This window comes from Dermochelys coriacea, chromosome 7 (assembly GCF_009764565.3).
Source record: "Dermochelys coriacea isolate rDerCor1 chromosome 7, rDerCor1.pri.v4, whole genome shotgun sequence".
Classification (NCBI taxonomy): Eukaryota; Metazoa; Chordata; order Testudines; family Dermochelyidae; genus Dermochelys; species Dermochelys coriacea.
Genome location: NC_050074.1, coordinates 122,500,772 through 122,515,593, shown reverse-complemented (window position 1 = coordinate 122,515,593; position 14,822 = coordinate 122,500,772). Strand labels below are relative to the sequence as shown.

The following is a 14,822-nucleotide window of genomic DNA, read 5'->3' as shown; positions in this document are numbered from 1 at the left end:
AGGGTTTTGTAAAAGGACCTCTCAGTGCAACAAAATGAACCCTCCTCACAGGACTGCAGACTGGGAACTTCCTGCTTTATTCAACTGCATCACAGGAGTTAGCAGGGAGACTGACTAAACAGGAAGTAAGGGAAGCGTGGAGCCTAGCTCCATCCCATAATACTTAGGATAACCCAGTCAACTCTACCATTTACAACAAAGGGAATTTTAGATGAAATTTGAAAGGAGATGGCCCATTGGCAAGTTGGAGAGATGACGGAAGGCTCTCCCAGAAGCTGCAAAGCTAAGGCTCCTGTGCCAACAAGGTGAGATTATGTCGGTGGCAGAAAGGAAAGGGCTGCCTGGATAAGCAGAGGGAACAAGGATGGGGAGAGAGAGAGAGAGAGAGAGAGAGAGAGACGGAGACAGGAACAAATCTATGGAGGCATGTAAGAACAAGGAGGGGGCATTTCAGACAGGATCCTGAAATGAAGCAGGAGCCTGTGGAGTAGTTTAAGGAAGGGGGTTATGTAGTCATTCTTTATATTGCAGTAGTGCCTGGGAGCCTCAGTTAGAGACCAGCACTAGGTACTGCGCTAGGTGCTGTACAAACACTGGACAAAGAGACCTGCCCAAGAGAACTTACAGTAATGCTTGTTTGTACATACAAGACTGAGAAACTCAGCCTGCGAATGCCAAGCAGAGATGCTGTTTCCAGTCATAGAATCATAGAATCATAGAATATCAGGGTTGGAAGGGACCCCAGAAGGTCATCTAGTCCAACCCCCTGCTCAAAGCAGGACCAAGTCCCAGTTAAATCATCCTAGCCAGGGCTTTGTCAAGCCTGACCTTAAAAACCTCTAAGGAAGGAGATTCTACCACCTCCCTAGGTAACGCATTCCAGTGTTTCACCACCCTCTTAGTGAAAAAGTTTTTCCTAATATCCAATCTAAACCTCCCCCATTGCAACTTGAGACCATTACTCCTCGTTCTGTCATCTGCTACCATTGAGAACAGTCTAGAGCCATCCTCTTTGAAACCCCCTTTCAGGTAGTTGAAAGCAGCTATCAAATCCCCCCTCATTCTTCTCTTCTGCAGACTAAACAATCCCAGCTCCCTCAGCCTCTCCTCATAAGTCATGTGCTCTAGACCCCTAATCATTTTTGTTGCCCTTCGCTGTACTCTTTCCAATTTATCCACATCCTTCTTGTAGTGTGGGGCCCAAAACTGGACACAGTACTCCAGATGAGGCCTCACCAGTGTCGAATAGAGGGGAACGATCACGTCCCTCGATCTGCTCGCTATGCCCCTACTTATACATCCCAAAATGCCATTGGCCTTCTTGGCAACAAGGGCACACTGCTGACTCATATCCAGCTTCTCGTCCACTGTCACCCCTAGGTCCTTTTCCGCAGAACTGCTGCCGAGCCATTCGGTCCCTAGTCTGTAGCGGTGCATTGGATTCTTCCATCCTAAGTGCAGGACCCTGCACTTATCCTTATTGAACCTCATTAGATTTCTTTTGGCCCAATCTTCCAATTTGTCTAGGTCCTTCTGTATCCTATCCCTCCCCTCCAGCGTATCTACCACTCCTCCCAGTTTAGTATCATCCGCAAATTTGCTGAGAGTGCAATCCACACCATCCTCCAGATCATTTATGAGTCCTGGGTTCACTCACATGGTCGGCAGTTACATTTTCCTTCCCCATAGGAGGATGAGGGCAGTGAAGGTGTCAAGTGTGGGAAAGCTCATGTTACTGCCAGCAGCTGCTGCTGGCTCTGCTCCAGGACACAGGATTCTGGTTTCCAGCGTTGCTGCTTCTGCTGTCACCACAGGTGCCAAAGTACAAAGGGAAAAAGAAAAAGAAAAAAAAAAAAGTTAAAACAGAAATATCCCCGGTCCCCACGGTCATGCACAGAACTTGCCCTTCTCTAATCCAGCCCAGGTCAGCAGCGACCAAACACTGCCAACATCGGAAGGCCTCTCATCAGCAATGTTAGCTGGTGATCTCAGCCCAGTTCCTAGACGACAGACGTAAACAGATGGAGCCAGCATAATGTGATTCTTCTCATTTACTTTCCTGGGAGCTAGGCTGGGCTCTTAACTGGTCGTCTCAGCAGAGAGGCCTTAAGAACCTGTTTCCCTGCATGTTTTCCTTGCTTGATAGCCTTAGAAAACAGGTACCCCTGAGGCCCTAAACGTCTAGGGTCATACTCATCCCTAGCATAATGCCATGGGAGATGGGATGAAGCTGGCTGAGAATGTATGAGAATTAAAATCAGCTGGGAGATGGCAGCGAGGTTCTGATTTCATCCCCAACAAGGAGCATTTATTGTTCAGAACAGACAGAAAATTAGGGGTTCTGCAGGAGACTTCGTTTCAAGTTTTAGCTACAATGGATGAAAACTTTGTTTCTTAAACTTCACAGTAAGGAACGTACAGAATGTGCTGGGCACTAAAAAGAGAGAGAAACGTATAAAGCCACCATTGTAGGTGCGCACAGACAGCAGAAGGATAGCTGGGTTCTGCCTGTGGCCCCAGTGCGGACCCTGGAATCCCTTCCCACACTGGCTTGCTCAGTTCAGCTGAAAGAGAAGGTGGTCAGTGAGTGAAATTTCAAAAAAGAAACCCCCTTATTCCTTTGGCAACAATACAAAGCTCTCCATTCCCAGAACCTGGAAGGGCCCTGGCAGTCTACAGAAGGGAATCGGTAGTCCCATTTAGTGCAAAACATCCTCCAGCAACTAAAATTTAAACCAACAAGCACTCTCTGACTGGTCCCGTCCAGCTCTTTGTCCAGACCCAGCTGTGAAGACGTTAAGATGAAAGGTTCGTCACTATGCTAGTGACCTGGACAGTCTCAGAGGCAACATCCAAACTTTTCAGGGATGGGTGCCCAGATCAGGTGCTTATTATGAGCAAGGTTTGTGCTAATGTGCCACCATTATGAAGATCACTGTCCTGCAACAGACCACTGGAAGCTATGAAATTGCATGCATGAGTAGAGGTTTCAGGACTGGGCTTTAAGTGCTCATGCTAGGGCATCACATTTATCTTATTTTGAGGAAAGAAGTCATGAGTGGCAGCCCAGATATTAGCACGTTATTTATCTAGCTGCCCTCCTTGCAGAGCGCTCAACAACAAGCACACAGAAGTCACAAGACCCACCAAGGAAATGCAACTGCCACGGAGGTGGAACATGGCAGCTGCTTTAAAGGTGCCTAGCAACCACACACAACTGTTGAGGGCTGCAAGGTGCAGCATACAGTACCCAGCTGAAACTGCAGAAGGCATTTGAGGTGGCAGAATGCGGACGCTCAGTCTGTAAACTGGCCAGGACCCGGCCTATGGCCAAGCCAAAGGGAGAGTTTGTGGGATGCTGGGAGATGCACTAAGAAAAAGGACAGTTTAGGGGGTACCCTGAAGAACTATGAAATACCAGGTGCAAAATTTTATTGCATTTTAGAGGATTCTCAAAACACAAAGATTATACCAAAAAAAGAAACCGGCCCTGGGCCTTGGTATTTATCAGGGAATCTGTACTAGGATGACTTGCCAGGGTGGCAAGTTAGGGTCTGTTAAAATACTACTAGGGGGCAAAGCCACTCAGAAGTACCCAAGTACAGTAGCTCAGGACATGTGTCTGGGAAGGGGAATCCTTATTCCAAGCTGTGGAGTAACTAAGAAGCTGCTCTGCAGACACTGCTGCAGCCCTCTTACTATTTGTATTATAGTAGCACTTAGTGATCAGAGTCCCATTGTGCTAGGTGCTGTACAAATGCCCTTCCAGCTTAGCTTTGAAGCAGAGGGAAAGAGGTTGATAAGCACCCTTTAGTAGCTGGTCTCTTAAGAAGCCATCAGACCACTGGAAGAGACAACCTTGTTTAGTGGACTGAACACAGGGCTGGCTTCTGAATTCTTATACTGACTTTACCTCTGGTTACGTCATAAAATCGGCCATACTGGGTCAGACCAAAGGTCCATCTAGCCCAGTATCCTGTCTTCCAATAGTGGCCAATGCCAGGTGCCCCAGAGGGAATGAATAGAACAGGGAATCATCAAGTGATCCATTCCGTCGCCCATTCCCAGCTTCTGGCAAACAGAGGCTAGGGACACCATCCCTGCCCATCCTGGCTAATAGTCATTGATGGAGCTCTCCTCCATGAACTTGTCTAGTTCTTTTTTGAACCCTGTTATAGTCTTGGCCTTCACAACATCCTCTGGCAAGGAGTTCCACAGGTTGACTGTGTGTTGTGTGAAAAAATACTTCCTTTTGTTTGTTTTAAAGCTGCTGCCTATTAATTTCATTTGGTGACCCCTAGTTCTTGTGTTATGAGCTTCCAAAGAACTTGTTTTCATCTAAGTCTACCAAAAAATTTCCACCCTTCACATTTAGAGAAATATATTAATGTCCAACCAGAGTGACCTACCAAAACTAAAGCCCAACTACCATCACCATTAGAACTAATAAAAAAAGCAGTAAAGATAATATCAGCATGGAAAGGCCAGCAAGCACTCTGCAGTTGATCAATACTGCATTTCATTTGGAAATGGGTTATCATAAATCTCTAAAGGCAATTAAATGCAAAATTACAGCAGTCTAGCGATAAAACACATATCTATGGCAACCTATTAAAACCACCAGAAAACCAAAGATTTCTTGACCATTTAGGCAGGGTATTCACTCAAACAATAGGGGTCTCCCTTAGAAGGCAAAAGGTCAGAAACTAGCGTTAACATCAGCTTGCTTCTCATTGGACTGAACTGGTTCCCTGGTCATGAATGGTTATAAACAAGGATATAGAAAAGCAGATGAAATGCATCTCTGTTGAGAACTTGCTGGTTTGCAACAGACTGTGTCTGCCTCTCAGCAGGGATCCAATACAGAGGAGTGAGTAAGATTAAAACCACCCATAAAGCAGATGACTGATATACCGTACACTATATATACTGAAGAGTTTCAGAGTAGCAGCCGTGTTAGTCTGTATTCGCAAAAAGAAAAGGAGTACTTGTGGCACCTTAGAGACTAACAAATTTATTAGAGCATAAGCTTTCGTGAGCTACAGCTCACTTCATTCAAATGCATCCGATGAAGTGAGCTGTAGCTCACGAAAGCTTATGCTCTAATAAATTTGTTAGTCTCTAAGGTGCCACAAGTACTCCTTTTCTTTATACTGAAGAGTGAACATGCAATACGTATGACATTTCAGTGCATCTCAGTTTTAAAAGAAAATACATAAAAGCTTCCTGCTCTAGCGTTTGTGGGCTACCTCTCAGCTGACAGGTTAATCGATGCTGAATATGGATGAGATGCAGATTTCACAAGAATCTGACAGGTTTCAGAGTAGCAGACGTGTTAGTCTGTATTCGCAAAAAGAAAAGGAGGACTTGTGGCACCTTAGAGACTAACATCCGATGAAGTGAGCACGAAAGCTTATGCTCAAATAAATTTTTTAGTCTCTAAGGTGCCACAGGTACTCCTTTTCTTTTTTCAAATAAATTTGTTAGTCTCTAAGGTGCCACAGGTACTCCTTTTCTTTTTTCAAATAAATTTGTTAGTCTCTAAGGTGCCACAAGTACTCCTTTTCTTTTTACAAGAATATGAACGAAGATAGAAATAGAGGTCGGGGGTTGGGGGATGTAATCTCAAAACGCTGTGCTGGCCATTAATATGTGTTAACTTAAATCATTGTGCAGGGGGCGAGGTGTCAAGAGATTACTGAAATACACATTTTATTAGATTGTTCGCATCCTGTCTGGATAAAGGGACTCTCATCTGGCCATTTTCACACACTTCTGTGCTTTTCTCCTCATAGCTCTGGATCTGTATGAAGCAGACAGCAGCGGGGATGAATCACGTGGAATTGCTAACACCACTGCTGATCAAAGGTTCTGAGATGGCTGTTTAGTAGCCCTGTTTTCTTTTTTAAAATGCTACGTTTTGAACTCACATAGATGCAACTCTACCAGCTCATGTCAGGAGAAGCACTTGAAATCCATTCACACTATGCTACAAGTCATGTTTAGACAGGATGTATTAGTCACATTATTGACATGCAGGAAACCAGAAAAAACAGCACCTGTTCTGTCAAATAAGACAGTAATGGGCTTAGTTGTGGGAGCTAAACCGCTCCCTGACTCCTTTCCCCTCCCTTCAAGAGTGATAAGTTGGCACATCTCCCAAGAGCACACACAAACTATCCCAAAAGGGCCTGCTGCTTCAGATCTTCCATCAAGAGGGCCAAAAGTGATTGGAAGAAAGCCAAAGACTTAGGAGAGCAATGAAGTGGAGCCACCGGGGCAGCTGCGGGGGAGTGAAAGGAGGCTGGGCCATCTTAAAAACAAACAGAACCAAGTGTAGCTTTCATGCGGGAAACTGAACAGCCCACAAATCAGCCTGGCACTAACCAGACATCACCCCACTCTGTGTCAAAGTGCCAACAGAACCTGATTAGGTGCTGCAGGAGCTTGACAAAAGATGAACAGTGATCTCCTACATCAGTGCACTGAACGCATGTTGCATGGCAGGGCAGCCGAATGGTTTGTTTTCAGGCCTCCTTGACCAGAAGAAGGGTCTGACTCTGACTCAGTGTTATGCTTTATGGAGGCAGCAAAGGGAAAGAAGTGGAAGAAGGGAGAGAGGGAAAATAGGAAGTGGAGGAATCACAGAGGCCATGCCACATTCATCCCAACAGCAGTAGCAGCAGCAAAAATACACCCAAGCTGCATGGTTTAAAATAAATCCTCTTGCATGTTAACATGGCGGCTGCCACATGGTGTTAGGTTTACCCCAAACTTTCTTCAAGGATATGGCAAAAACGGGGTGTAAAGACAATAACCTACCACGGATCCTCTGCTGTGGTTACTGCTCCATGTGCACAGTACCAACCAGACAGTTCAAATGGGATTAGCCAAATTGTGATCAAAGTGAATTTCTTTTGAAAGAGAGACTGACTTCTGTATCAGAAATGGTGGCAGGTTTCTTTGTGGGGAAGGCAGCTCTAAACAATAACACTGTGATTTTGAGGCTACACAAGAATCAGCACTGTAGGCACAAACGGTCTATTATAAAGATGAACATTCTGAAATGACCATGATTTAAATCAAGGATTTAATATGGCCATTCGTCTTTTAAAATAAGCCCTTCTGTAGGCATGTAACACAAGCTTGGATGAAGCAAGAGTTTGCAGCATAACACATGACTAAATTGTTAACAGTTATTTCTTTAAAATACTTAATTTTTTTCTTTATATAGTAAGTGGTAATGAAACAGGAAGCAGCGATATTGACGGCTTGATGATATGTATCAAGCCAGGAAGATCAGAGCTGAAGCCAGAGACATGGCCATACTGCATCTGATAAGAAATATATTACATGGATTAAATGTAGCAAGCATGGAGTCTGACAAGAAGTGCATTACAACATGCATGCACACAGTGAAAAAAAGCGCTTGTCTAAAAATGAAATCTCCTACAGCTTCCTGCGTCTGTGGCAACAGATTCTGGTCTTAAAAGGTTATCAGCCTCTGGTTTTTGATGGATTCCTCATTAAAAAGGCAGCCCCCAGACATTTTACAGTTTCAAAATTCATAACATTTCGAAGTCCTCATTGATATCAGGCATTTTAAAATACCACTTTCTAATTTCCTCATTTAAACTTGTGGATTCCGATTAAGTAAAAATGTCTAGTAGTAATCTCATTAATCTCACTGGCTATTATTTTAGGGTAAAGTGGAAAAGAGTACTCTTGCAAAAAATATTTCTTATAACATAAGAATTTCAAGTAGGTGAAAATAAAACTTTATTTAACTCTTACAAGATATAATCTCTTATCAACACAATGCACAAAGTGTTTACAAAATAATCCCTTTTTCTGCTCCATTTTCAGCACTACTTTTATACAAACCTTGAAAATACGTCAGAAATCTTGACTACACTTTTTTTTTGTTACATTTTTAGAAGCATCACAAGAAGTGACTTTAGGTAAACAAGATTTTTCTTAAAGTGTCATCTTCACAGGCAAAACAAACATTGGTTTTAAAGACTTACGGGTCAGATTTTTAAAGGGTAGTTAGACACCTAACTCCTATTAAAATTAATGGGAGTTAGGAACTGAGCTACCTTGAAATCTGGCCTTTAAGTCCTAGTATGCAATGAAACCTTACTCATGCACACCTCTGTTTTTTATATCTGTGGAAGAAATCATTAAAGTCCCACAACAGAACAGAATATTGAAATATTAAGTGATCATGAACTACAGTTATGTTAAAATGAAAATAGTCTAATAGAAACTACCTAATAGTCTTTGTGCAGCTGTAGAAGCAGCAGCAGTAACAGATGTTCATTCCATTGCCCTGCACCCAGTAGCAGCTTCAAACATGGGCTCCCCCTTAACGCATTCAAAGGTCATTACAACATGGTACTTTGAAGAGAATGTGAGAGTCTCCATTTTTGCTGGGGTTGTAGAGAGAGATGTTAAAAATGAAAGGCTTGATTCTGCTGCCAGGCAAGACAGCTAATTTACTTCAATGGGAGCAGGCTGAAAGTCTAATTATTTCACATATATCACAGATGGAGGGAAGGTGTCCTCTGTGCACAGAATAATGTACTCTGTGCACACTGATGTCCTCTGTGCACAGAATAATCTATTGGTCCATCCAAGCTGAGAGCCGTACCATGAGCTATATGGTTACACAGTAGTTAACATGAGTCTAGCTACTACCAGTTCTGGACCTAGTGCAGATGAAATTTGTTTCCTCAACGAGAAACGATATCTTAATGCTGTTTCCAGTAGAACTAGGAAAGTCAATACTTAACCCATGTGAAGTTGATTACCTATTTTGGCCTAAAGACAAGCTGGAAAATCTCCCCCCTCCTACCATGTCTAAATCAAGTCAGCTGCTGTTGACATTCTTTTTAGGCAAATGGTTATATTGCCTCCCCCCCAAAAAAGGGACACCACCCTCTGAAGATCATCCCTGAGAGCACCATTCCAGCCACATACTTCAGAAGTAGGTAGGGTCTTATGGAGATAAGATGTTAGGGACCTGCCCAAGATTAAGATTAGTGGAGGAGAAAGCAAATTAACCCTGTGAGATCCTGTGGATTTAAGAAGGATTTAAAAATAAAATTCAGCAACTCTGAGTGTTCTGCTTTCCCTGAGCTAGCTACAGGTTAAGCAGCGTCATTTGTAATCTAGAGCTTTGCACTGTTTACAACTCTACTTACAGAGGCTACATTTTTTACACCAGCAAAGTCCAATGCTGAGTTGTAAGTATACAGCAGTTAGTGGTGGTTTCATTTATTCCCTGTGACAGGAAGCAAGGAACGGTGACCTTCTTTGGTGAGACACAGCACTGAAGAAGCTTCATGTTTTGGATCCTTTCACCTTCTGATAGTCTAGCAATCTTTAAGTTACTGTTAATGGAGATACCACAAGGCCATAGTGCAGTACAAGCAAACCATCCTAGAGGGAAAAGGAAAACGTATCATTATGACAGTAACAAATCAGCTAACAGAGAGGAAGTTTTATAGCAAGGGACAGAGCCACTGTTTGCCAGAATCTTAGCTCCATCTGCCAAAGGTCCGTTTCCTTCGGTCTCCTGAAGATCATATAAAGATATTTTTGTACCTCCCTGTATCCCGACAATAAGCTTGAATTGTGAAAAGCCCAGGCAATGGAGTGCCACCCACCTAAGAGGGGAAATCTAACCAAAAGATTTAAAAATCTGTTTCTTCAAGTACAAATTATTTTTCTTTTATTTTACAACCATCCTGAAGTTATCCTGACGTGTAAATGGTGCCATTATACAAGCCAAATGGTCTCTGCTCAACCACCACCACCACCAAAATAACCATCAGAGAAGCAGCTGAAGAAACCCTGTCCTTTAACACAACCTACCAAAAGTGAGGAAGACACTGAAGTATTACATAGAAAAGAGGGCAGTATGTCTAGGATGGTTTGAGCATAGGACTCGGAGCAGATCTTGAGTTCTAATCCTAGTTCTGACAAACTTTGTCTGTGGCCTTTGGCAAGTCACTTCACCCCTCTGCTTTAGTTTCCTCATGTCAAAGGTGATGATTACCTATCAGGTTGGAGTGTGTGTTAACATTCACAAAACACACGGAAGATGAAGAGTGCTAAAAGTATGTATTATTTTAATTCAATTTCTAGAAGTTGCCCATTCAAAGTTCTGGATAAGTCGACAACAATAAAAAAATAAAAATCTCACATTCTTCCCAAGTGCTGCTTGATATTTACTTTCCCATATAAAATACTCCATACTCTAGAAGAGTGGTGTAGAAGTCTAACACTGAACACCCTTCTCTGCCCCAGACTGCAGCAATACATCTGCTAATAGCCCAATGATTCTGTTGCTATTTTGGATGTATACATTTCATTAACACTTTCACATACACGCACGTTACATTTCACGCTCACGCTAGGCCTGCATATTGTTATCGCTCTCACACAAGCGTGCGAAAGCAGCTTTTCGAACACACTACATTAATATAGAATGAGACATGGCAGTTTAGTAGAGCAGCTCCACACTCTCTTCCTACATGGCTCCTGCAATGTGCGATTAAAAAGGAGGCACATGTCTTTAGGGAAATTAACCACTGGACTGTAAACCATAATTGTTTAAATCCCCAGACTACGTATTTTGTATGATTCCTTCTCAGCAATACATACTGCATGTCCCTTGACACAGAATTTTTGTTTGTGATAATCTACCAGGGATGTGGAAGGGACAGTGAAGGAACAGTTTCCCCCCCACGAAACCAGTTAACAGCTCCCACCCCTCAAAAAATTGCTTTTATGTTTTCTTCTTATATAAAAGCAGACTGCGGGACTTACTTGATCTTGAAGAGAAAACCAAACCAAAGCCACTTTACACTGTCTTTTTCACTTCCCTGGATACTTATCACAGTCTTGTGTCAAAGAACATGCAGGAAAAAGTGGGGGTTAGCAATGGGGATGCTCACCATTCTGTGCTGGAGAGCTCTGGGAGGCTTTTTTGCTTCCCTTAGGCAGAATGCTTCTTACTACCGCTCCTGAGCCAGAGCAACTTTGCTTCTTTCCTTGCTCTGAGCTATGCCTACCAGGCATGAGCTAGTCCTAGATGCATTTATTTAGAAGTTACACCAAGTGCTCTGCTAAGGGCTTGTCTACATTTACATTTTATTGAGCTCTAACTTTGTGGCTCAGGAGTGTGAAAAATCACCCCCCTGAGCGCCGCAAGTTTGAGTGCTTTAAAGCACTTGCGTAGACAGGCTCCCAATGCTGGGAGCGGCACTCCCAGTGCTCTGAGCTAATCCCCTCATGGAGGTGGATTACCAGGAGCGCTGGAAGAGCTCTCTCACAGCGCTAGCGTGCGACCACATTCGCACTTCAAAGCGCTGCTGCAGGAGCGTTCCGGCGACAGCGCTTTGAAGTTTCCAGTGTAGCCAGGCCCTAAGTGTGCAACATGTTAAAGCTTGATTGAACTATAAGTGACAGAAGAAATCTATTCTGTTACAAAATCATGATCCACTGACACCCACCCTGAGCCTGCTCCCAGTAAGTTAATGACAAAACTCCCATAAAACTTCCCTGGTGCAAGATTGGGCCCTTCACTTCTGATAAGAGACACGTGAACATTCCGCCAACAGCACGGTCAGTTACAGGGCTTAAAAATTTCCACAGTTGGTGCTCGAAAGATATCCACAGTCCAGGGCTCACCCCTTTGAAACCACTTCCTCTGGTGGCTGTTTAGCAGTTTGACTTATGCAGCATTAGACCTGCTTGGACAGGCTTTGATTAGCTTTTATGATAGGAGACAGGGTTTTGATTGTTGTTGTCATGCTAGGGGTTCTACTATGTTCTGCTGTAACTGATTATGCTAATGAAAAGGTGCCAGATGGGCAGATAAATTAACATGTGATCTTGATTAATTATCAAGTACTGAAGTAATAAACCAAGGGTTACACACCACCTGTGTGCGAGGCAATGTACCAGGCTGTAACATCCTTTATTTAAACAGCAGTAATAATAATACCTACCTCTTAGCACTTTTCATCAGTAGATCTCAACGTGCTTTACAAAGGATGTCAATATCGTTATTCCCATTTTACAGATGTAAGCCGGGTCTGAATGAATGCTTCCCTGACAGCTAGCTGGGATGGGGAAAGGCTTGGGTTGTTCATGTAAATACAGGTTTCAGAGTAGCAGCCGTGTTAGTCTGTATTAATTTGTTAGTCTCTAAGGTGCCACAAGTACTCCTTTTCTTTATGTAAAGAATAAAGCTGCTCTGCTTAGATATCCAGCACCTAGAGCAGTGTCAAAATAATCAATTTTGGCTGGTATTGGGTACAAATCACTTTAGTACTGAATGCAGAGATAGTGAAATGCTGTTATAAAAATGTTGTAATTATTTTGGGAATACAGGGAAGCAGCACTGTGCGTAACCTGTCCAGGGGCGATGAGTTATATGAGCCTGTGGTGCCCGGGCTCCAGCAATATTCAGGGCCAGGGGTCTGGCTCCATCAATATTTGGGGCCGGGTCTCTCCCCCGGCCCCACCTGCTGCCCCCACCAAGTGTCCCCTGGTCCCCACTTGCTGCCCCCGTGCCCTGGAGCGTCCCTGTCTCAAGCCAGTGGCTGACCCCTGCACCTCTGCTGGTTCCCAGCATCAACTGCCGTCGTAGGGGCCTAGTGCCCCCCATTCACAAGTGCCAGGGCAAGCTGACCCTACCCCTGCCCTTCCGCCTCGGACCCTTCCCTTTTCCGGAGGGATCCTCCACCAGCACGGGGGGGTGTGTGTGTCCCCCTGCTTGCAGTCACTGCTCCTGCCCCACGCTGGGCAAGGGGCATCCCCACCCCCACCGAGGCTACAGTGAGGGGCAGCGGCAGGGGAGGAGGTGTACACGTGATGGCAGCCCCCCACCCCAGGGGAGGCGAGGGGGCTGCCTGGACCTGAGAGGGGCCCTAGGAACACGTGCAGTGACAGTGGTGTGAAGTGAGTGGGCTGCTGGGGGGAACAGGGGTCCCTCCCCCGGAGCTTGCTGCTGCCGGCGGGGAGAGGGCTGGGGCGAGTCCTCCTCTCTGGCCCCAGCCCCAGGGCAGCCTGCCTGCACCCCAAACTCATCATCCCCGCCCCACCCCAGAGCCCACACCCCCAGCCAGAGCCCTCACCCCCCACCCCACCTCTCTGCCCTTGCCCTGAGCCCCTCCCACACTCCAAACCCCTCATCCCCCCTCAAGCCCTAACCCTCTGCCCCAGCCCTGAGCCCCCTCCTGCATCATGAACCCCTCATCGCCGCCCCACACAACAGCCCTCACCCCTGCACCCCAAGCCTCTGCCTGAGCCCCTCCCACACTTCAAACCCCTCATCACCAGCTCCACCCCAGAGCCCTCATATTTTTACATTATTTAAAAATATATATATATCGGCTTCCAAGGCAGGTGTGGGGGGGGCGGGACTTGGACCTGTTGTGGGCACCACCAAAAATTATACAAACCTGCTGCCCTTGAACCTGTCCCAAATGGGGGGTCACCTTCAGCTGAAAGTACATCGTTAAGCCAGGGGCTCGAATGCTAGAGCTCTGTGAAAGTAAAAGTGGTGGGGATAGGAATCCCCAGCTAGGAGGCTGCACACCCTCATCAAGAGTCCTCCCTAGACGGGTTTAACCTGTTCCTCACCACTGTTTGAAAAATAGAGTTACATAGGTTCAGGAGCCTCTTTGTTATGTTAAATGCCCAATCAGAGCTGAAATCAGTTGTGGTACGACTGTGTTTCTTCTCTGCCTGCTAAGAGATAAAGATCACTGAGAGCTGAAATCACTTGAGATGGGGCAGTGTTTCTGCCCAGCCTGCCAAGAGCTGAAAATTACTAAGAGACTGATGTGCAGAGGTCAGAGCAGAGAGGCAGGTGTCAGCAGAAGGCAACTGACAGTCAGCTGGTAAACAAGTGGGTGGTGCGGCGGAGAGGCGTGAAGAGCAGCCAGCAGGGCGGCTGGTGGAGAGATGCAGTGAGCAGGCGACCGGCAGGGCGGTGGCGGAGAGCTCAGATGAGTTGCCAGCAGGGCGGCTGGTGGAGAGGCATGGCGAGAGTGGTGAGCAGGCAGCTGGTGGAAGCAGTGAGCAGGAGCAGCCAGCAGGGCAGCTGGCAGAGAGGGGCAGCGAGCAAGTGCCTGAGCAGTGGCGTGAGTAAGGTAACTCTTTGCCCCACCCAAGGGGGAGGTGAACTCTGCAGATGCATCTCTGAACTCTGGATCTGCACTGATCAAGGACAGCAACTGCGAGTGGGGTGCAGAGAAGGGTCAGGCACATGAAAGGGACTTTTGGGTTGCTGGACTTAAGAACCTGAGAGGAAAAGGACACTGCCCAACCTACTTGGGGGTGGGTTTTTTTACTCATGGTTTATGTTTATGAACTCTGTTTGCCATGTTTTCCCATTAACACCCAGTTATTTCCCTCCTTTTATTCAAAGTTTCTTTTCTACATTCAGACTCTGTGCTTGTGAGAGGGGAAGTATTGCTTCTCAGAGACGCCAAGGTGTGGTGTGTAAATTTCCCAGTTTACTGGGTTGGGGCTCGAGCCACTTCTGTGTTGTATCAATGGAAAGGAACCCTTAGATGTTGTATCCGGCCCTGGTTGCCGCTGGCTCCACCTGGCAGAAGGGTTACACAGTGTGATACAGCATGGCCAGAGGGCAGCAGAAGAGTGTTAGAAGGGAGCCTTATTCCCTGTAGAGGGAAGAAAGTTCACTATAAATTAATTAAAGCACCTGAAGCCAATTAAAGCACCTGAAGCCAGTCACATGATAAACCCCCCCTGCTTCAATCGAACAAGAGGAGGAGTTG

At 45.5% G+C, this 14,822-nt stretch overlaps 1 protein-coding gene across 1 annotated transcript in view; it reads right to left on the bottom strand.

Annotated features, from left to right (window-relative positions):
* Nucleotides 1-7,755: 7,755 nt before the first annotated feature.
* The window catches only part of PCGF6 (polycomb group ring finger 6), a 55,591-nt gene continuing 48,524 nt past the window's right edge, over nt 7,756-14,822 (bottom strand). Inside the window, 1 exon segment of the mRNA XM_038408124.2 lies at nt 7,756-9,444. Within this exon segment, the coding sequence (XP_038264052.2) occupies nt 9,388-9,444 (57 nt within the window). The 3' untranslated portion in view covers nt 7,756-9,387.